Below are 22,260 nucleotides of genomic sequence, written 5' to 3'. Positions count from 1 at the left end.
AACTTGAAGGCCAAGTGACATTATGAAAGGAAAGTGGACTTTGGAGCCCAACAGACCCAAATTCACTCCAAACTCTGCCACTAGCTAGCTGTGTGGCCTTGGGTAAATTACTTTCCCTCCCTGAGCCAGTTTCCTTACCAATAAAATGAGAACCATAATGGCCTCTCAGGGTGGGCGGCTTCACAGTAACACATGGAAACCGAGCCCAGCATCCAACACGTCCTCAGCAACAGGAGCCACTGTTGCTGCTGTCCCTGGTGCTGGGGCCATTGCTCTACTATTTACACCCGGTTCTTCCTATCGGGCCAGGGAGGGATGGGAAAGGACGTGGAGCCTGTCATCAGAGGACCTGTCCTAGTCTTGGCTTCGAAGCTCTCCAGCTGAGTGACCTTGGATGACATCACCTATCCCCTCTGAGAACTGGTTTCCTCTCAGTGCAGGCAGATACCATGTGACCCTCCAGATTTTCTGCATGCCAAGATGTGGGAATTTCAGAGAACTGAACGAAACGAGCTGCTGCTACTGGTCCTTCTGCACCAGGTGAGGGTCCTGCTTTGGCCCCAAGGTCCTCCACTCTTGGTTGGCCGAGACACCTGGGTACCCGACACCCAGGGGTCTCCAGTACCTGTTCCTCCCCTACATCTTTCTACTGCCCAGTGACACAGCCCTGCCCATCCCACCAACCTCCAGCCAGCCTGGCTGTGACCAGAACAGCTCCAGGGCCAGAGTGGCCTCTGCAGGAGGACCTGGCAGGGGCAGTTCTACCCTGAGGCCTGGCCACATACCTGCCCTGGTCTGTGTTCTGCCACCATGGACCCTGCTAGAACCAGCCTCCCGCACACCTGCGCTTGGGAATCTGGGTCTCTCACCCTCCTTGTGCACCCACACCAGGCCCAGGATTGTGCTGAGTCCACCTGCACATCTGAGTCTCCTCTCCCAAACCCAGATCTACTCTCTCTCACCTGGGCACTGCCACAGCCACTGAGCTGGTACCCCATCAGTTTGCTGCCAGTCATTTAAAACCTGGTCAAAGATTTTAGCAGTTGCCCAGTCTCCAGGAAAGCCATTCAGTACAGCCATCTGCCATTCGAAGCTGTTGAAGAGGAACCCCCCACCCCTCTGCCGTCTGGTCTCACTGTCCCTGCTCACTGCACGTTTCAGCCACAGCTGACACTGTCCAGCTTCTATGCTTTTGTTCACACTGGGCCTGCTGCCTGGAACACCCCTGCCCGTCTCCACTCATCCATGCGCAACTCATCTTTCTATACCCAGCTCAAATGCCCCTCCTCAGCAAGTCTGTGCCTGAAGACCTGGATCAGAAAAACGGCCTCATGGACCCTGAAGCCCCAGAGCTCTGTGTGCTCATGCAAGTTTGCAGCAGGACCACATTCTGCGTCCCATTCTAGCTCTGACTGGTGTCGCCTCCAGAGCACAGTCTCAGTCCTCATCTTTGTGAAATAACAACAGTAATACACATAACAATAATGACCAGTGTTACTATCAACCTTGAGGAGGACCCTACATGGCCATCCTGCAATATCTGACTTACCCAGTAAAGAAGCCAGTGAAGCAGGTCTGAACCTCTCCCCATTCCACAGATAAGGGAGCAAACACAAAGATGTTAGGTGGCCCAAGAGACAAACCCGGAACAAAAAGTCACACAGGCCTCTCTGAGTGTAAAGACAGTGCCCTTGACTGCTGAGCCTTAACAACCTTGCTTGTCTTTCTGGGACTCACTGGAGTCTCCTGGGAGCTTTTAAAAAACATTCTGACCCTTTGGTTCCAATCCCAGAGGATCTGATGCAGCTGGTCTGGGTGGTGGGCCCCTAGGAGACTGCAATATGCAACAGGAGGCTGAGACCCCATGGCCTGGTGGCTCAGTCTGACCTTCTGGGGCCAAACAGGTCACATCTTGGAAAGGGATTGGCTGTACCTGGCAAATCTCAGCACTGTCTGCACTGTTTTGAAAAGTGAGTCAGTACTTTATTTTTAAAACCAAACCCCCACAGAGGAGACAGTAATGCAGGGATGCGCCTAACAAGATAACCCATCCTGGCCTCCTCCCCTCCATGCTGTGCATTCCCCTCCTGTGAATTTTCTTGGTCACCAAGGCCCTCAGATCCCACCTGCAGCTTCCTAGTCTAAGGGGGAAGCAACACATCTAGAGGGGCCAAGAGGAAGTTCACAGCACAACCATTTTACAGATGGGCAAACTAAAGCTGAGAAAGTGGATGGGATCCAGCCTGGAGCACACAGAGTGGTGGAGCTAGAGCTAGAACCTGGGTCTCTGACATTTGTTTTCTTCCTGTTGGATATTATTCCTGTCTCTCCCTGCCCCTCAATGACTGGGTGGCCTTCGGAAAACCAGGTCACTTCCCAGAGCCTCATTTCCATTCCTGCAAAATGGTGATGGATGCTAATGACTCCCTGCAAGGACTCTATGAGGACCAAATAAAACCAGCAGTGCTGGGTGAGGGGAGAGGGGCCAGAGTTATTTAGTGATAGAGCAGGAAAATTAAACTGGCAGGAGCAAGCTGGAGCCTGCTGCCTCACAGGAACATGTCCTGCCCTGCTCCAGGCCCAGGAATGTCTTGGCCCATGGTCCAGACACCTGTTGTGGTCTGAGGCCTGTCCATCCTGCTCAGAGGCACCTTCCGCACCCTGCAGTGACAGCCTGTCCCCTCTGCTCAGCTCTGCTTCTTAACCTGCACACAGCAACGCTCACACAGCTTACCTGGAACCCTTTCTTCGCCAGGCCACTGTGGCCGCCACACCAGCCATCTCACTCCCCAGACTGGCCCTTTCCCAGGCAGCTTGCCAGAGCAGAAGACACACAGCCTCTGGCTCTGTCTGCCCCCATGTGGCCTCATGACCTTGAGCAAGTAAGTGCTTTAGCCTCTCTGAACCTCAGTTGCCACCTCTGATAAGTGGGTATACTCTCATCTACCCCTGTGTTATACAGGGTATCAGGCGAGCCCCTGAGCACTGAGTCCTGTCGAGTGAGAAATGAACACAGTGACCCTCATTATGACCATTAACAGCAGCCTGTGAGGGTTGACTTTGGCCCCCACTTACTTACACCTGGTCAGGCAGGTGTAGGAACAGTGTCTCTACCCTGACACCTTCCCCCACGAGGATGTGGCAGGGGTATTTCAGCAGTTCAGTGGCTACAGGACTTCCCTGACGCAGCACAGTCATTGGGGCTGGACAGGGGCAGGCACATGGGGGACCAGCCTGGCAAGCAACAGCTGAAGGGGTGTGGGAGGCAGAGCCAGGCTGCCCGTTGGGCTCAAGCCAACTCCAGGCTCTGAGGCCACCAGATCGCTCAGCCCCATCACCGAAGCATCCACTCCGCCTCAAGAGGGCACAGCAGAGACGCAAGGAGAGGCCCTTCCTGCTAACACTGTGACGTGCTCCAGGTGCACTGCAACCCAAGCCTGCGTCCCTGGTGCCAGCTTCACCATCCTGCCAGGGTTTCCTGGTCCTAAGAGCTGGGGGAGGAGGGAAGTGGCCCTGAACACCAACTGGGATCAACCTTCAAGTCCTTAAAGCACAGGGACTGCACCTCGTCCACTCACTGCTTCCATCCAGCAGCGCTGTTCAGATCAAGTGGACACCAAGCAGTCAGAAGGGAGGCCATCCGAAGCAGGGTCCTGAGGTCCCCTCCTGCACCAAGCAGTAACCCTTTGATTACTGGCTTGTGGCGATTCTGATGGACTTGGGAAAGGGACCCAGGTAAGCATGGCCGCTGGAAGGCGCCTGGGGGACTTGGGCCCATGGCCGTTTACCACCTGGGATGGAAGGGTTTTGGTATGTTAACAACCAATACAGCAATAGCTGGTGAACACCAGCGGAACATCTTTCCTGCTTAACTGAAAGCAAACTATACATCCTTAGCTAATATTTAGTTTTCCCTTTCTGCAAAAGTAGTGGTCAGTGATCCCCATCATACGTTAACTGATACCATTCATTCATTCACTCAACAAAAATTTTTGAGCATTCACCATGGGCCAAGTTCTATGAGAGCTGCTCAAGATACAGAGTTGAATGAGATAGTTGTTGCTCTTAAGGAATTCCTAGTCGATTAAGTCACATGAGCAAGTAATTACTCTGCTGACCAAAATTAAGACAGGCATGAAGAGGGTGAAGTGGAAATCAGAAGGAGGAAGGTAATGGGAGAGCTTTCTAGAGATGTACTATCTAAGCTGGGTTTTGACAAATGTATAGGAGTTCAACAGATTATGTTAAAGCGAGGACACTCCTCAATGAGGAGACTGCAGGAACAAAGGCTGGCAAGTGACTCAAGAGGAGGCTCACGGGACAGGAAGGTGGGTGCTGACAGTCACCTGGTCCTTTTCCAGTGCAGCCACTTACCTCTCGTTCCGGAGAGGCAAGAGCTGCCTCTTTCCTCAGTCTAGCTTCCTTGGACTCTTTCTCAGTCTCTCGGACCAGCTGCCTAATGAAGCCCCCTGGGATGACAGAGAAAAGGGGAGGAGGCGAGGATGGTGGAGGGCTCTTGTCCTCTTCCCGAATCTGTTTGGCAGAAGCAAGGAATGAGAGAGCTCAGTGAATGAACCAGCAGGAGCAAGCTGTCCTTTAAGAGTCTTGGACGGAGCTGGGGAGGGGGCCAAGCGGACACCAAGTCCATGTATGAGAGGCCACAGCGAAGCTGGCAAAGCCCTGGGAAGCCTCAGGACAACAGGTGAAAATGGAACGCTCAACCTTGAGGCTGCTCCAGGCAGTGCCATTTCCGCCTGGATCCAGTTTCCTCATAGTATGGATTCGCACAGTGGAGCCCACTGGTACCCATCCTTGGTGTGGGACAGCCCCATCTCTGGGAAGACCTGCTTCAAAAGGAGCTTTTCCGGTTTCCAGAAGGGGACAGGTCACAGGGAACCATCCACACTCTCTGGTCCCATCTCAGCTTGTGGTAAATAGATTAAGTAATTCACCACCTTAACCACTTTCTATGCCAGGAGCATGGTGAGGGAGGGCAGGGCTGGCAGTCACGGTTCATCTAAGGATCCAGCCCTATGGCTATAGCCCATTCCACTGACCCCATGCCCTGACTTCTTGACGGTCCTGGGCAGCCAGGGACTCCCCAGCACTGGGCTGGAAAGCTTGCATTTTACCCCAGAAACACGGTCGAAGCCAGAGCTGGGTGGACCTGGATTGCAGCTGAGACTTGCCACCTTAGAGATGGAGACCTGGGACTGGATGTAATCCACAGGGGTTTGTCTTTATCCAGCATCACTGTGACTGCTCATGAGTTTAAAGGAAAAAGAAAAACAAAAAAAACAAAAAACCTCCAAGCATTCTATGCATTCTATGGCAGAGCTACACACTGGTTTAAAATAAGCTCCTTATCAAGGTCCTCCCTGAGAGGCTGGCAAAGACTTGACATCCGCAGTCCCATTGATAAAGAGGAACCTAAAGGAGACAGGAAACACCAAGAGACAGAGCAGAAGCCCAGAGATAAGGCAGGCCTCTCCCAGGAGGAGAGAAGCGGGGACACAGGAGGCTGGGCTCACGTTTCCTCTGCGCCTCTCCACGTGGACTGAAACCCGCACTGTGAGGGTGAAAGGCACGCTCTAGGGCAGGTGTCATTCCGCTCCCTCCAGCATCAGTCTATGCCATGTCAGATCAGCAAGGGGCAGAGGCAGCCAGGAGACACTTCTCAACCACCCCACCCTTCAGCCTCCAATTCATCAAATCAGTGCACAAGGGTGGGGGCGAGGAACAGGGGAGGTAACAGGCATAAAAGAAAGAGGCAGCCCTTTATGGATTCTTACAACAAATACAACAGGGAAAAGAGCCATCAACGGGAAGAAGAGCTTGTTTCCAGTTCTGCATGGGTGACAGAAGGCAGGGACCTCAGAAACCTATCCGCATGGCATGAGGCTGGCAGCCGGCAGCCCTGCCTCTGGTGCCCCTGCTTCCCCACCCACACTGTCCCACACAAAGCCCCATGCTCATCAGAGCTGCCATGAGGACGGTGCTGGGACAGCTGGTCTACCTTCATTCCCCTGCCGTCACCTCCTGAAGGACAGATACCAGCAGCCATGGGAGGAGTCAAGGGCATGGTCACTAATGCCTGGCTAGGCTGGAGATGCCATGGCTAACTGAGGTGGAAGATGGAAGGGAGCCTGGACATGCGCCAGGGGAGCTCTGGATGTCAGAACCTCTGCCTGAGGTGGGAGGGGGTAGCCTGAGACAGCAGGGCTAGGATGCGTCCTTGGAGGGTCTGGCTGGCCCCTGAGGCTGTGGCCCGAGCCCTGAGTGCTACTTTCCTTCTGCTCCCATAGGGCGAGGCGTGATGAGATGGCCATGCTGAGGCAGTGCCAGGACCGTGAAGTGAGATGAGATGAGATGAGATGAAGCTCTCTGCCAGGCAGCACGGAATGCAGCTTTATGGACACAGGCAGCGCATGAGGTGATGCACAGAGACTGACCCATGGAGACACAGTAGGGAGAGAAAAGAGAGACAGGTTAGCTCGTGGGTACTGCCCAGACCCACCCCCTCCGATGCCAGGGACCAGGCCAGGCACAACTCACTGTCATTTACATCTGGGAGGAATATGGTCAGCAGAGAGCTGCTGGCTATGGAGTGGACAGTGCCGTGAAATTCTTGCCAACCCTGACCACACACTTTTAAATTTCTCTTGACGTATACAGCCAGAAAAGTATGTACTTGTAAATGTATAGCTCAGTGGCTCTCACATAAAGAACACAACGATAGAACCAGCACTGTGACCAGATCAAAACTATTAAACTTTTAAAATAAAAACATGGTGTTATTTTAAAATATATTAAATTTCAACTTAAAATATTAAAAATAAATTAAAATTATAAAATAAAAATAATTTTGATTAAAATTCTTTAAAAGTACATTTTAATTTAATTTGAAATATTATTTTATGTATGACTATAGTATAAAGCTCCAATACTTTGGCTACCTGATGTGAAAAGCCAACTCACTGGGAAAGACTGAGGGCAGGAAGACAAGGGGGCAACAGAGGATGAGATGGTTGGATGGCATCACTGACTCCATGGACATGAGTTTGAGCAAACTCAGGGAGACAGTGAAGAACAGGGAAGCCCAGCGTGCTGCAGTCCATGGGGGTCAGAATCAGACAGGACTTAGGGACTGAACAACAACATGGTATATAAATATTATCTAGATATATAAATATTATAAATAAAATAACAAACATGCAAATCTAATCTATAGCGATGGAGGTGAGAGGAGTTGTTAGGGTTCAGCTGAGAAGAAGCACAAGGGGAACTTTCTAGGAAAATGGAAATGTCTTATATCTTGACATGAGCTGTGAAATGTGAAGTTAAATGGAGTCACTCATGTCAAGGGGTTTTACAACAGAGCTGGCAGGCCATTAAGGAGGTGGACCTCATACACGTCCTCCCCAACTGCAACCACAAAACTTCGGAACTGGTGCAAATGGCAGGTATTACAAGGACTCTGCAAGAATCCCTGAGGTTTGTCTCAGAGAGGAACTCTGACTTCCCTCAAAGTGACAGCCTGAGTGCTCAGTCACCTTAAGGAAGGCCAGCTCTGGCCTCCAACATCAATTACAGTTCTTTGTAATGCAAACCTCCCCTTAAGCCTTTAAAAGTCCCTGAATTTTACTCCCCAGCAGGACACTGCTTTGCAATCAGAACCTGTGTATCTCAAAATGCAATTCTTTAATACCAAATAAACTTTTTTTGATTATTATTATTTCCTCCTAGGTTTATTTAGGTGGACAGAGTGCTGGTTACACTAGTATATCACGTGTAAAAATTCATTCAGCTGTACAACTAAGAATATTTTACTGTATAAAATCATATCAATTTAAAAAACAGAACATTACCAACTCACGACAATCCCTCGTACCCCTTCTAGTAACTATTCCACACTCTCCAGATTTCTGAAATCACAGAAAAGTGTGCGTTTCTTTTGTGAGGGGTAAGTGGCTATATAATTTGACCGTGAAAATGAGGAAAGCGCAGGAAACCTTGGCTATTTAACTGACTGAGAGCTTTGAGAAAAAGAGTAAGCATTTTTAGCATCATTTTCAAAACCTTAACAAACATACACAGCTTTTGACCTAGAAAGTCCTCTTTTGGAAAACAAATTGAGGAAGTGATCCTCAACCAGAAAAAAAACCATCACTGTGTTGCTTGTAGGACTAAAAATCCTAAACGTGAGAGTTACTCAGTTGTGTCCAACTCTTTGGGACCCCATGGACTATACAGTCCATGGAATTCTCCAGGCAAGAATACTGGAATGGGTAGCCTTTCCCTTCTCCAGGGGATCTTTCCAACCCAGGGATTGAACTCAGGTTTTCCCCATTATAGGTGGATTCTTCACCAGCTAAGCCACAAGGTAAGCCCAAGAATACTAGAGTGGGTAGCCTATCCTGTCCCTAGCGGATCTTCCCGACCCAGGAATCAAACCAGGGTCTCCTGCATTGCAGGTGGATTCTTTACCAACTGAGCCTCCAGTAACTAGAGAAGCCAAATAAATTAGCACACATCTGAGTCGAAGGAATAGTATGAATCCCTGAAAAGGATGCTTAAGAACATTTTATTAATAAAACAACTTTATCCATTCCATTGTCAGGCTTCTAGAAGGACAGCATCAATAAGCACCTACTGAAGAGAGTTTAATGGTTTATTTATTTCCATAGTATAAACAGAAATGTCTGGGGGAAATGTAAATCAGCAAACCCAAAGTGGAAAGAACCTGTCAGCCTCGGATCCAGGTGTCAGTAATAAAAAATTAAACTGTTAAAGTTAAAACCCACTTCACCTAGGTATAACTTCTATGCCTGCCATAAGCTTCATTCATTGTAAGTGCACACTTAGATGCTTTCTGATAAACTTTGCAACCCTGGGCGACGTGACCAGAATCGCCCCCTAAAGCCCCTTCATGCCTATGTGCAGTCACTAGCTGTTCCCACCCTCGGCCCCAGACTTCTGATATAGATGGAGTCCTAGAGAATGCAGTATTTTACATGTGGCTTCTTGCATTTTGCATGTTTTTAAGGTTTTTCTGCATTGTTGTGTACATCAGCATTCCATTTTTTATGGATAAACCACATCCTGTTTATCCATTCACCAGCTGATGGGCATTTGGGCTATTTCCACTTTGGGGCGAGACGAATTACGCTGCTCTGAGTAGGCCTGTAAGTTTTGGTGCGCTGTGTTTCCACTTTTCTTCGGGAGATTCCTAGGAGGCGGCACTACTGGGCTGTCTGCTAACTTTACATTTGACTTTTTAAGAAGCAGCGCAACTGTTTCCCCATCCTGCCTGCAGTGTCTCAGGCTCCACCAGGGAACATTTGCAGTGACACTGAAAGGTGCTAGGGTTGGCTTGTAAAGATGGCGGAGGGCAATATGGGGCATGCGCGTAGTACACACTCCAAAACGGGCAAGTAACACAGCACGCCACACAAAATGAAGAGCCCTTCCACATGCCCAGGTTCTGCAACTGAAAATTCCACCAAGTGTGGATTAAAAAAACTGGGGGTGGGGAGGGGGGGACGATAAACATATCCAGAACATTCCAAAAAGCAAAAGTTGAATTTGCTGTGCCCTGACAACTATTTACACTGTATTCACATTTACATTGTATTTATATAGCATTTACATCGTGTTTATAACTGCTGACAGCATCCGCACTGCATTCGATATTATTAGCAATCTTGAGATGGTTAAAAGTATACGAGGAAAACTGTGCTGGGTTATACGTAAATATTAAGGTAACTATTACCATGAACAGTATGAAAAGGCAAAATGACAGGATACTGAAAGAGAAACTCCCCAGGTCAGTAGGTGCCCAATATGCTACTGGAGATCAGTGAAGAAATAACTCCAGAAAGAATGGATGGAGCCAAAGCAAAAAGAATACCCAGCTCTGGATGTGACTGGTGATAGAAGCAAGGTCCGATGCCGTAAAGAGCAATATTGCATAGGAACCTGGAATGTCAAGTCCATGAACCAAGGCAAATTGGAAGTGGTCAAACAAGAGATGGCAAGAGTGAATGTCGACATTCTAGGAATCAGCGAACTGAAATGGTCTGGAATGGGTGAATTTAACTCAGATGACCATTATATCTACTACTGCAGGCAGGAATCCCTCAGAAGAAATGGAGTGGCCATCATGGTCAACAAAAGAGTCTGAAATGCAGTACTTGGATGCAATCTCAAAAACGACAGAATGATCTCTGTTCGTTTCCAAGGCAAACGATTCAATATCACAGTAAGCCAAGTCTATGCCCCAATCAGTAATGCTGAAGAAGCTGAAGTTGAACGCTTCTATGAAGACCTACAAGACCTTTTAGAACTAACACCCAAAAAAGATGTCCTTTTCATTATAGGGGACTGGAATGCAAAAGTAGGAAGTCAAGAAACACCTGAAGTAACAGGCAATTTTGGCCTTGGAATACGGAATGAAGCAGGGCAAAGACTAATACAGTTTTGCCAAGAAAATGCACTGGTCATAACAAACACCCTCTTCCAACAACACAAGAGAAGACTCTATACATGGACATCACCAGATGGGCAACACCAAAATCAGATTGATTATATTCTTTGCAGCCAAAGATGGAGAAGCTCTATACAGTCAGCAAAAACAAGACCAGGAGCTGACTGTGGCTCAGATCATGAACTCCTTATTGCCAAATTCAGACTTAAATTGAAGAAAGTAGGGAAAACCACTAGACCATTCAGGTATGACCTAAATCAAATCCCTTATGATTTATACAGTGGAAGTGAGAAATAGATTTAAGGGCCTAGATCTGATAGATAGAGTGCCTGATGAACTATGGAATGAGGTTCGTGACATTGTACAGGAGACAGGGATCAAGACCATCCCCATGGAAAAGAAATGCAAAAAAGCAAAATGGCTGTCTGGGGAGGCCTTACAAATAGCTGTGAAAAGAAGAGACGCGAAAAGCAAAGGAGAAAAGGAAAGATATAAACATCTGAATGCAGAGTTCCAAAGAATAGCAAGGAGAGATAAGAAAGCCTTCTTCAGCGATCAATGCAAAGAAATAGAGGAAAACAACAGAATGGGAAAGACTAGGGATCTCTTCAAGAAAATCAGAGATACCAAGGGAACATTTCATGCAAAGATGGGCTCAATAAAGGACAGACATGGTATGGACCTAACAGAAGCAGAAGATACTAAGAAGAGATGGCAAGAATACACAGAAGAACTGTACAAAATAGATCTTCACAACCCAGATAATCATGATGGTGTGATCACTGACCTAGAGCTAGACATCCTGGAATGTGAAGTCAAGTGGGCCTTAGAAAGCATCACTATGAACAAAGCTAGTGGAGGTGATGGAATTTCAGTTGAGCTATTTCAAATCCTGAAAGATAATGCTGTGAAAGTGCTGCACTCAATATGCCAGCAAATTTGGAAAACTCAGCAGTGGCCACAGGACTGGAAAAGGTCAGTTTTCATTCCAATCCCAAAGAAAGGCAATGCCAAAGAATGCTCAAACTACCGCACAATTGCACTCATCTCACACGCTAGTAAAGTAATGCTCAAAATTCTCCAAGCCAGGCTTCAGCAATATGTGAACCGTGAACTTACTGATGTTCAAGCTGGTTTTAGAAAAGGCAGAGGAACCAGAGATCAAATTACTAACATCCGATGGATCATGGAAAAAGCAAGAGAGTTCCAGAAAAACATCTATTTCTGCTTTATTGACTATGCCAAAGCCTTTGACTGTGTGCATCACAATAAACTGTGGAAAATTCTGAAATAGATGGGAATACCAGACCACCTGACCTGCCTCTTGAGAAACCTGTATACAGGTCAGGAAGCAACAGTTAGAACTGGACATGGAACAACAGACTGGTTCCAAACAGGAAAAGGAGTACATCAAGGCTGTATATTGTCACCCTGCTTATTTAACTTATATGCAGAGTACATCATGAGAAACGCTGGGCTAGAAGAAACACAGGCTGGAGTCATGATTGCTGGGAGAAATATCAATAACCTCAGATACGCAGATGACACCACCCTTATGGCAGAAAGTGAAGAGGAACTAAAGAGCCTCTTGATGAAAGTGAAAGTGCAGAGTGAAAAAGTTGGCTTAAAGCTCAACATCCAGAAAACGAAGATCATGGCATCCGACCCCATCACTTCATGGGAAATAGATGGGGAAACAGTGGAAACAGTGTCAGACTTTATTTTTCTGGGCTCCAAAATCACTGCAGATGGTGACTGCAGCCATGAAATTAAAAGGCGCTTACTCCTTGGAAGGAAAGTTGTGACCAACCTAGATAGCATATTCAAAAGCAGAGACATTACTTTGCCAACAAAGGTTCGTCTAGTCAAGGCTATGGTTTTTCCTGTGGTCATGTATGGATGTGAGAGTTGGACTGTGAAGAAGGCTGAGCGCTGAAGAATTGATGCTTTTGAACTGTGGTGTTGGAGAAGACTCTTGAGAGTCCCTTGGACTGCAAGGAGATCCAACCAGTCCATTCTGAAGGAGATCAGCCCTGGGATTTCTTTGGAAGGAATGATGCTGAAGCTGAAACTCCAGTACTTTGGCCACCTCACGCGAAGAGTAGATTCATTGGAAAAGACTCTGATGCTGGGAGGGATTGGGGGCAGGAGGAGAAGGGGACAGAGGATGAGATGGCTGGATGGCATCACTGACTCGATGGACGTGAGTCTGAGTGAACTCCGGGAGTTGGTGATGGACAGGGAGGCCTGGCGTGCTGCGATTCATGGGGTCACAAAGAGTCGGACACGACTGAGCGACTGATCTGATCTGATCTGATTACTCCTTTTTATATAAGGGACTTGGGCCTCCATGGATTTTGGTATTTGTGGAGGTTCCTACAACCAAACACCTGGGGATACCCAGATCTTAAACGATACACCAAAGTCTTCGTGAAGGGGGTCAGGAGGGGAGGGAAAGGCCTCTTTCCTCCCCCTTCAACTTTTCTCACTTCTAGCTATGAGTAGGGTCCCTCACTGCCCGCTCCTGGAAGAGACACCAGCCCCCCATCTCCGACTGTTAGTTACCATGGTTCACGAGTTTTCAACGGCCCCTTTGGCCTGCCAGTAGCTGTTGTCAGTAACTCATACATAAGAAAACAGCCTGAACAGCATTCCAAGCAATCTCTCCTCACACAGTGAGAACAGCACATCCGGGGAGCTGATGAGACGGATCCCGCGAGGCCGCGCTGAGGAGAACCCATCTCGCGAGACCCCACCGTAGCCCTTGCTTTATAACCCCGTGCGAGAGGACGTGGACTCCGATCATCTCGCGAGAGCACACTGTGGCCCCAGCTTTCCAGGTGTGTAGCGTGGGGTGACGTCACGCCCACTCCCACCATCTCGTGAGATCCCATCGTGGTTCTTGTTTACCGACCCCGCGTGAGGTGATATCAAGTGAATTTCATCATCTCGCGAGAGCCTACTGGGGCCCTCGCTTTCCAACTCCTCAGTGGGTTGCTGTCACGTGATAGATTGAAATCAGTTCAGGGAGTGTTTACACTATAGAAACTAGGAAAAATCATAAATCGGGGCTTTTACTCCTGGAGCCAGTCCGTTAAACACTGTCAGCACAGCACTGGCTGACACCGTACCGCTCCTGCAGGGCCTGGCAAGGGTGAAATCACAAGAGCCAAAGACTGAACAAGGGATATTTCAGCTCTGATGAGGTCAGGTGCCCACAGGAGACCCTGAAAACTCATTCAAGTGCAACAGCCAAGTCTTTGCATAAGAAAAAGACCCCATAGTGTGGGCTCTCCCACTTGCACAGGCACGTGAGGTTGAGCTGGAGATTAAGCGGGAGGCCAGATCCCTGGGAGAGAGGGGTGAGGGGCGAGAAGAGGACAAAAGACCCTCCTCCCGACTCATTCCCTTAGGAGACATTGGAGCGTCCCGGAGTGACTCACGGCTGTAATCCGCTCTGCTACAGACCTGGGCAGCTGGAGCCCAGGTTATGAATAGGCCTGACCTGAGGTGGCTGCCCTGGTCACTGCCCTGCCCCGACTCCCAACACTTCCCATCCGGCCGGCCAGGTCAGTGGCTGCCTCCCAAGAATAGCCCTCGGCTTCAAGGCTCCAGGGGGAATCCTGGCTGATGGTCTGGGCTGTCCTCAACCCAGCCGTGGGTGGGCCCAGAGGGCTGTAGCACATGGGGGCAAGGAGAGGACTCAGTCTCTGCCTTTACCCTCATGTCCTACCCCTCAAAGGCACCAGGCCAGCCCCACTGACCCAGGATCAGGATCCAACCCTACTGGGGCGGCTTTGTCAAGCCTTAATTTAAGCAAGTGTTCTTATCACCGCATTCTCATCCAGGCCTGAAACTCACACCTGCCTCATCAGCTGCCGTTTTAAGCCCATGAAGAGGCCCCAGATGCTCTGAATTCATGGGATGAAGTCTCAAGTCTCCCTTCACGGGTGAGGAGGGCTGGTGAAAGGAAAGGTCACTCCCAAAGCCAGGGATGGCTTGAAACAGTTTTCCATGTAGACATGCTGGTATGAGTGGCCTCAAGGCTTTCCCTCTCACCCCTCAAGGTCCAGCCTTGACCCAGCAGCTAGTCCTCCAGTGACTTCACCTGTCTCAAAGGACAAATTCCTGAGTCTGGATGGTGACTCCCAGAGCCCTCAGGATCCCCCTTGTTCCTCTACTTCAGTGACACTGACCTGGATACGTCCTTCCACATGGGTTCCCACCTCAGGGCCTTTGCACATTCTGCTCCTTCTGCTTCACACACTTTTCCTTCCGCCTGGCTCACGTCTTCTCCTCTTTCAAGTCTTTGCTCAGAGTCATCTTCTCAATGATCCTGCCTTCACCATCCTGTTTGAATGGCTCCCTGGCTCCATTCCTCCCTGTCCCAGGGCCGCTCGTCGTCTGATTTTGCTCTTTCCCCGCAGCACTTGCTCACTGTCCATCGTGCTGTGTGTTTCTTGTTTAGTTTTCGACCCCTCGTGCAGAACACGGCCCCTAAGAGGTGCAGCATGTCCACCTATTCTGTTCACGTATGCGGCCCCAGAGCCTAGAACATCGCCTGGCACGTACTTTGCTCTCAATGCATATTTGCTGAATGACTGAATGAAGGAATGGATGGGTAATTAGGAGTGTAGCTGGCAAGGGACAGAGCAGGCCATCGCCAGCAGGTCTACGGCAGGGATTTCTGGTGTCTCCTTGTTTTCTGTATCTGCATCTCTCATCATGGCCCAAGGCCATGTCCTGCTGCCGCTATCACCTTGTGGGAGCCTAGGAAGTTCTCTGAGACTCAATTTTCTCAGCCATAAAATGGGAAGAGGACAGCCACGTACCCACATGCTTAACCACTGAAAACTGCTTGCAGTCTTCTTTTCATCTTCGTTTGACTCCACGGTCAAAGTCAGCCTGGAGACCCCAGCCCAGGACCCAGAACTGGATGTTTCACCCACATTTAGGGAGAACCTACTCTGTGCCAAGCACCGAGATAGAAACCTTACACCTAAACTGCTCTCAGCCCTCTTAAATGCCTACTGGACCTGAAATTTAATTACCTTAAAATCCATTATCCCATTTCATCCCCAAGACAGCAACCACGTGGTTGGCATCACTCCAGTAGAGCAGAGACTCAGATAGTTGAGGCACTTGCCTGAGCTCACCTGGCAAGAAGGTCGAGTGCTTTCCTCTCAGGATCCTGACCAATACAGCTGGGAGGCAAGTAGTTTCAACTCATCGCCTCTGATAGATGAGTAGTTGTGTCTGGAGTGTTACTTGGGAAGGACTCTGAGCTTCCGTCTTGGCTCATAGGGAAAAGGGTGATCTGATTGATTATTAATGTCTGCCTTGGGCGTAGAATGAGGGAATGATGACTGCTGCTTGCTATCTAGAGGCTAAATGGGCAAAAGTGACTCATGATTTGTACATGGTCCAGCCAGTCTCACTCAGACCTTGTGTCTGGTGGTCACAGAGCCAGGTGGGAATGAAGAGGGACCTGGTCAGCACACAGGCCCCCCTTCCCTAATCAGGGCAAGAGAACCCCACAGCCAGCAAGTGGTTGAGGATTCAGGCCACTCATCACAACCCACATCCTCCTGGAAGAGGAGAACAGGGAGGGGGATAAGTGGGAAACAAAGGTAGGGAAGTTCACAGAAGGAAAGAGAGAGCGTGAAGAGACAAGGTGGGCTAGAAGGAGGGAAGGCAAAGCAGGTGAGGCTTTGAGATGGAAAAGGATGGACAAGAGAGGACTAGCAGGACTCATCTTCCGTAAGAGAGGCTCAGAGGCCCAGCCCTGCTCACAAGGAATTTCCTGGATGGAGGACCGATCAGTGCCCCGTTGGTCACATCCAGTGCTGGGGCGCTCAGGACGAGGTGGGACACGCAGGGTCTGCTCTAATTGCTTTTTTCTTAGAGCAGACCTGCACAGCCCTCGCAGGCCAGCAAACCCACCTTCTCCGGTCCTGGAGTCTGTCAAGCAGGGAAAGGAAGGGACTCGGCTAGGACTCACAGCTCCCACGGCAGCAGAACCAGGGTCCTTATTTCCCAGTGCCCAGGGCTTGCTGCTTCTTCCCTCCTATCCAGAGAGCTAACCTCCTGGGATGACCACATCCTGGCCCCGGTTCTCCTCTCTGGAGCAACACATAGAGATCCACCTACGACACCCAAGGGATTGACCCCCAATTTTCTCATCAGGAGCCTTCAACCATTTCCCAGGTGAGACATTTCTCATGGCTCCCAGATCCCGCAGAATACCGGTTTGGTGTTTCCTGTTGCCAGATTGAAGTGAGAGACTGGTCAGGCTTCTGCTGTGAGGCTCCCCTGACTGTTTTCAGGATTTTATTCCTCCATCATATGGCTGTCTTTCTATTCTTGCTGTGTTGCTACTTGGAGCTTTGCTGTCTAATACAGCAGCCATTAGCCACACTGCTCCTGCTATTTAGTCCCTAAGTCTTGTCTGACTCTCTGCAACCCCATGGGCTATAGTCCGCTACACTCCTCTGTCCATGGGATTCTCCTCCAGGCAAGAATACTGGAATGGGTTGCCATTTCCTCCTCCAGGGAATCTTCCCGACCCAGGGATCGAAGCTGAGTCTTCTGCATTGGCAGGTGGGCTCTTTTACCACTGAGCCATTTGGGAAGCCCCATTAGCCACATGGGGCTATTTAAATGTAAATGAATGTAAATGTCAGCCTCTCAGTTGCACCTGGCACATTTCATGTGTTTGACACGTGGATAGTGGCTACCATATTGGACAGCACAGATACAGAACATGTCTATTATCAAAGTGCTGTCGGACAGAATGGGACTAGATGAGGGCTTTCAACAGGTGGTGACTGTGTCCACCCACAGGCGTTTGGTGGCGCTGGTGGAAAAGGACACTCCTGCCAATGCAGGAGATATAAGAGATGCAAGATCGATCCCTGGGTCGGGAAGATCCCCTGGAGTAGGGCATGGCAACCCACTCCAGTATTCTTGCCTGGAGAATCCCACAGACAGAGGAGCCTGTTGGGCTACAGTCCATGGGGTTGTTGTAAAGAGCTGGACAGGACTGAAGTGACTTGGCATAAAAGCATTTTTGGCTGTCACAACTGGAGACAGGGTGCTAGTGGGCGGAGGCCAGGGATGCTGATAAACAGCCTACATTGCTCAGGACAGCTGCCCCCACCCCCACCACAACAAAGAATCAGTCAGTCCCAAATGTCAATAGTGCTGAGGCCAAGAAGCCCTGGTCTAGGACAATCATGTCAAGTGGAGAGGAGCAGTAAGAGAGGGAAAAAAAAAGCAAAACAATCTTGCTTCAAACAATACATACATGTGACATAGAAAGAACTGAGCAATGAGTCAACCCACTGCTGACAGAAGAACAGGAGGAAAAGTCACTCCTGGATCCGTCACCACTCAGTGGCTCTATGGCCCCGGGCAAGACACTAGCCCTCTTTGATTCTCAGATTTCTGGATAAAACTGGCATAGTATCATGCCCCCTTCTAGACTGTCAACAGATTAAATGAGTTTGAACCAGCTTCATCATCTGTGGAACAGCATTGCATAATTGCTTATTTCGGCTCACGCTGTTGATTAGACTAGACCAAACAAGTCTCTGGCAGTAAGGCGCCAAGTCCCACTTTCATTTCACTCTGCGTGACCTTGGGTCGCTTAAGCCTCTAAATCTCACTTCCCGATCTGTAAAATGGGGCTGATCGCTCCTGACCAAGCTTACAGCAATACCCAGCATGGAGACATTTAATCCTGGTGAGCAACCATCTCTCTCTCCCGACAGCTAATCCGGTTGCCCTCCATGAAACTGAAACTCAAACCCCAGCTGGTACTCAAGAAACAGCTGAAAATGCACGCAGTCTTTTATGGGCAGAGAAAAATTCCCTTGGGACCCCCAGACCTTGAACTTCCTGCCACCCTGAGCGCCAGTGCCAGCCACATTATTTGGTAAATCCACCTCACCGATTCTCCAAGACCTTTTCTGTGCTGCCACAAACTGTGCTGCTAAGTCACTTCAGTCGTGTCCGACTCTGTGCGACCCCATAGACGGCAGGCCACCAGGCTCCCCCGTCCCTGGGATTCTCCAGGCAATAACACTGGAGTGGGTTGCCATTTCAAACTGTAGTTCCTCAAAATAATGCAGTTATCAGGGAGACACACAGTGTAGCTGAAAGGAAAATTACGGAGCTGCGTGAGTCATGGTGGGGGCAGGCGGAGGTGATTCAGATGAAGCTGACGGTGACTGGGTCCTTCAGAAAGAGTGGTGTACGTGTGTGTGTGTGAGAGAGAGAGACAGCAAGTGAGAGCAGGAGTGGAAGGAGAGTGGGAATGACACCTGCCTTGACGGTTCAGAGCTCTCATCCCAATGACCTTGTTTGTGTGATGAAAGTTAATTTTTGTCGAAAACTAGAACTGAGATTTAATTCTTTCCTTTGAGGTTTGGGGGATGACGGTGGAGGTTTTAGGGGTGGGGGTTATCAGGGAAGTGAAAGTGTTAGTTGCTCTGTCGCGTCTGACTCTCTGCAGCCCCGTGAACTGCAGTCATGCCTCTGTCCATGAAATTCTCTGGGCGAGAATACTGGAACGGGTTGCCATTCCCTTCTCCAGGGGATATTCCTGACCCAGGGACCGAACCTGCATCTCCTGCATTGCAGGCAGATTCTTTACTGTCTGAGCCACCAGGGAAGCCTGTTATTGGGAAATTGGGTTATTATTCCTAAATTGGGGAGCCTGACGTGAAGGCAGTGGCTGTTGTGAACTCAGTGCTGTCACTGCAAAGCTGTGTGTCCTTGGGCAAGTTGCTAACCCTCTCTGTACCTCAGCTGCCCCATCTGTGAACAGGTGGGGCTGGATTTGACAGCACCCAGGGGCCCTCCACTTGCTTCAAACTGACTTTCTCCATTTTTCAAATAATTCAGTTTCACATAGCTTAAAAATTAGGGTACCATGAAAAGACATGGAGGGAACTTAAATGCATATTGCTAAATGAAAAGTACCCAATCTGTAAAGACTACATCCTATAGACTCCAACTATGTAACATTCTGGAAAAGGCAAAACTATGGAGACAGTAAAAGGATCAGTGACTGCCAGGAGCTGAGGAGAAGGAAGGATGAATATGCAGGGCACAGCGGATTTTCAGAGTGGTGAAACTATTTTATATGATACAATAATGATGGGCACATATCATGATGCATTTTCCAAACCCATAGAATATACACCACCGAGAGTGAACCCTTGTATGGAATGTGGACTTGGGGTGACAATGATGTGTCAGTATAGGTTCATCAGCTATTAACAGATATCCCACCCTTGGGGGGTGGTATTATAAGGGAGGCTATGAATGTAGGAAGCAGTGGGTATAAGGGAAATTTCTGTACCTTCCCCTCAATTTTGCTGTGAATCTAAAATTTCTCTAAAATATATTAATTTTAAAAAATTAACGATATGTCACCTACCACTGTGACTAACTACCTGTTTAAACTGGACCATTTGGACAGTGGTTTTTATCTCCGAGGTAAACCAGGAGCCGCTGAAGGGCTGTCTCCTGGAGCCCTTGTGGACACCCAGCCCGAGTTCCTGTTTTTTTTGGCAGTGGCGGGAGGCTCTCTCCGGCATTTGGGCCTCCTGGTCTCAGCTCAGAAAGCCCCCAGAAGTGCCTGATCTTGTCCCTGGCTGACCATGGACCTTATGAAAATTTGCACTCATCAGACCCTGATAGCGGACGGGTGCAAGTATGTTTTGCAAGTATGTGATACCCTGAGTCTTGACAAAGTGGGTACCCCCTGGGGTTGTATCGGCTCCCACAGAGGAGAAGTGTTTCTCCAGCTTTGGTGGGCACCAGTGTTCTTGCCTGAAAAATCCCAGAGGACAGAGGCACCTGGCGAGCCACAGTCCAAGGGGTTGCAAGGAGTCAGACACAACTGAGTACACAGACCCCTCAATCTGTTTAAACTCTGAGGACCTGCAGGTCCCTTCCCCCCAGGACTGTTGAGTAGTTCTGAGATGGGAATGTACGTTTTAAAAGCCTTCCCCCCACCCCAGGGTAGGCCGGTAGAGGTGACCGAAGACCCAACCTTGGGAGAAATGCTGCCACAGACACTGAATCCTGGTTGCCACCTCCGGGATGATCTCGCCAAGGCTCCTGGGGTTTAGAAGGCGGAACTAAAGCTCAGATCCCGGGAGGGACTGATCGAGGTCACAGTGTCAGCAGAGCCCACACTGGGCTATTCAAGGTGACCTGGCCCAGGTGCCACCGGATGTCTCATGGGTGACACGCAGCCCCTCCAAAGTGAGGTGACCCGGAGACCCTCCCCCGCCAATCCCTCCCGTCTTGGGCCATTAAATTCTAGATCTTATCCACAGCCCACCCAGACCTATCAACCTAGATCCAGGAGAGCCTAAATTTAGTAGCAAAGCCAACCCTGAGGGAACCAGGGTCCTGTTGGACACAGGAAGCCCCCGTGGGACCCCCAGCCCCTCTTGAGCTGGGGCACTGATCAGGCCAGGCATCTGCTTGGCTGGTCAAGGAGTGAATGCCGCAGCCCAGTTTTCCAAGTCCTGTGGGACGGAAGCCCAGGGTCGAGGCCAGGCTGGGCGGCTTGGAACTGACTGGGGCTTTCCCCTCCCGGCCACCTCTATGGAAAAGCTGCTCCAAGGCCCTGACCCTGAGGCCTGACTCCAGGGAGGGAGCTCCGTGTCCCCTCCCCAGCGTCTCCATTGCCCCCCGCCACCCATTGAGGCCAGTGCAGGTCTCCATTCAAAGATACGCCCCTAACGGGTGAGCCAGAGAAAACACCTCCTCTCCGACAGGGGATCAAGTCAGCGCCACATGAAATTCAAACCGTCACCCACCATCCCCTCCCTCCTCCCTTGCCATGCTTATTTGGAATAAATGGAATAAAAAAAAAACAATTACCATCACGGCTGATACTCAACAGTATTGGAAACACGAAAGGGGAAGAGTTGGGCTCCCTGAGCATCAACCGACAGTCAGTTAAGCAGAAATCACTAGTAGCTTTGGGAAAATACGAACCTTGCTGTCTGCCAGCCGAGATTCCAAAGTGGTTATCCCATGACTCTAAATGTATATAGATATTTAAGAATCAGCCAACAGCTGGGGCCTGAGCAGGGTGATCTTTTAGCAGTGTTCCCTCACACCAGCGTGTGGTTGTAAAATTCTCCCATGAAACACCCAACCAGCAAAGGAGAACAGGCCTCGCAGGCTGAAAGGCCTGAAATAGACGAGACCAGCGGCCACCGCAGCCCCCAAGGCACATTCCGGACAATTATGCCCGTCCGCTCACCGGGTGCCTGTCGTAAAACCCAGCCCGACGGTACCTTCTCCACCCGGGGCCAAGGGCACAGGATCCACTCCCGTCCGAAGGGCCTCCCCGGGTTGCAGCGCAGAGATGCCACCAAGCTGGGCGAGCAGGGACGGAGGAGAAATGTCCGCAGCTCCCCTCCTCACACTGTCGTTCACATCCCCTCCCCTGACTGCTCCTCCCGCACCCTCCCCCTGCACCAGTGTGATAGCAGCAGCTGAGTGGACAAGTCATTTCTAAAATTAGCTGCTGAGCTCCAGGTCTGGACAGGGGACGGCAGCCCGGGGTGGCCGCTGACTAGTCAGTTGGAGCGTATGGACATATTTGGTGGCATGGAGCGGGGGAGGGGACAGCTCCCGACACAAGCACATTCTCCCCCCGGCAACGCCACCCCTGTCCAGGGCGGGCCACTCAGTCACACTACCGTCTCCGCTCCACGCAGATAACCAGAGGCCAGAGCAAC

At 49.9% G+C, this 22,260-nt stretch overlaps 1 protein-coding gene and 1 long non-coding RNA gene across 7 annotated transcripts in view; one reads left to right on the top strand and one right to left on the bottom strand.

Moving 5' to 3' along the window:
• The window catches only part of MYO18B (myosin XVIIIB), a 233,054-nt gene extending 211,040 nt beyond the window's left edge, over positions 1 to 22,014 (bottom strand). For 4 of the 6 annotated variants that reach the window (XM_086345996.1, XM_086346001.1, XM_086345999.1 and 1 more), the window contains exons 1-3: positions 21,814 to 22,014; positions 6,293 to 6,447; positions 4,375 to 4,535 (exon numbers count right to left, since the gene is read on the bottom strand). In XM_086345996.1, coding sequence (XP_086202122.1) covers positions 4,375 to 4,535; positions 6,293 to 6,329 — 198 coding nt within the window. In that variant the 5' untranslated portion in view covers positions 6,330 to 6,447; positions 21,814 to 22,014. Of the gene's footprint in view, positions 1 to 4,374; positions 4,536 to 6,292; positions 6,448 to 21,508; positions 21,554 to 21,779 lie in introns of all 6 variants that reach the window. The other 2 variants (XM_086345997.1, XM_086345998.1) reach the window with 2 other exon arrangements.
• Positions 13,928 to 14,693, top strand: LOC147355676 (uncharacterized). Its single transcript, XR_015144015.1, has 3 exons — positions 13,928 to 14,055; positions 14,335 to 14,436; positions 14,554 to 14,693. It is a non-coding gene; the product is annotated as an uncharacterized LOC147355676 (long non-coding RNA).
• Positions 22,015 to 22,260: the final 246 nt, after the last annotated feature.

This window comes from Bos grunniens, chromosome 17, assembly GCF_055505025.1.
Source record: "Bos grunniens cultivar Pamir isolate PY7600 chromosome 17, Bosgru_T2T1.0, whole genome shotgun sequence".
Taxonomy (NCBI): Eukaryota; Metazoa; Chordata; class Mammalia; order Artiodactyla; family Bovidae; genus Bos; species Bos grunniens.
Note: the sequence above shows the minus strand (reverse complement) of the source record. Positions and strands in the feature narration are given on the sequence as shown.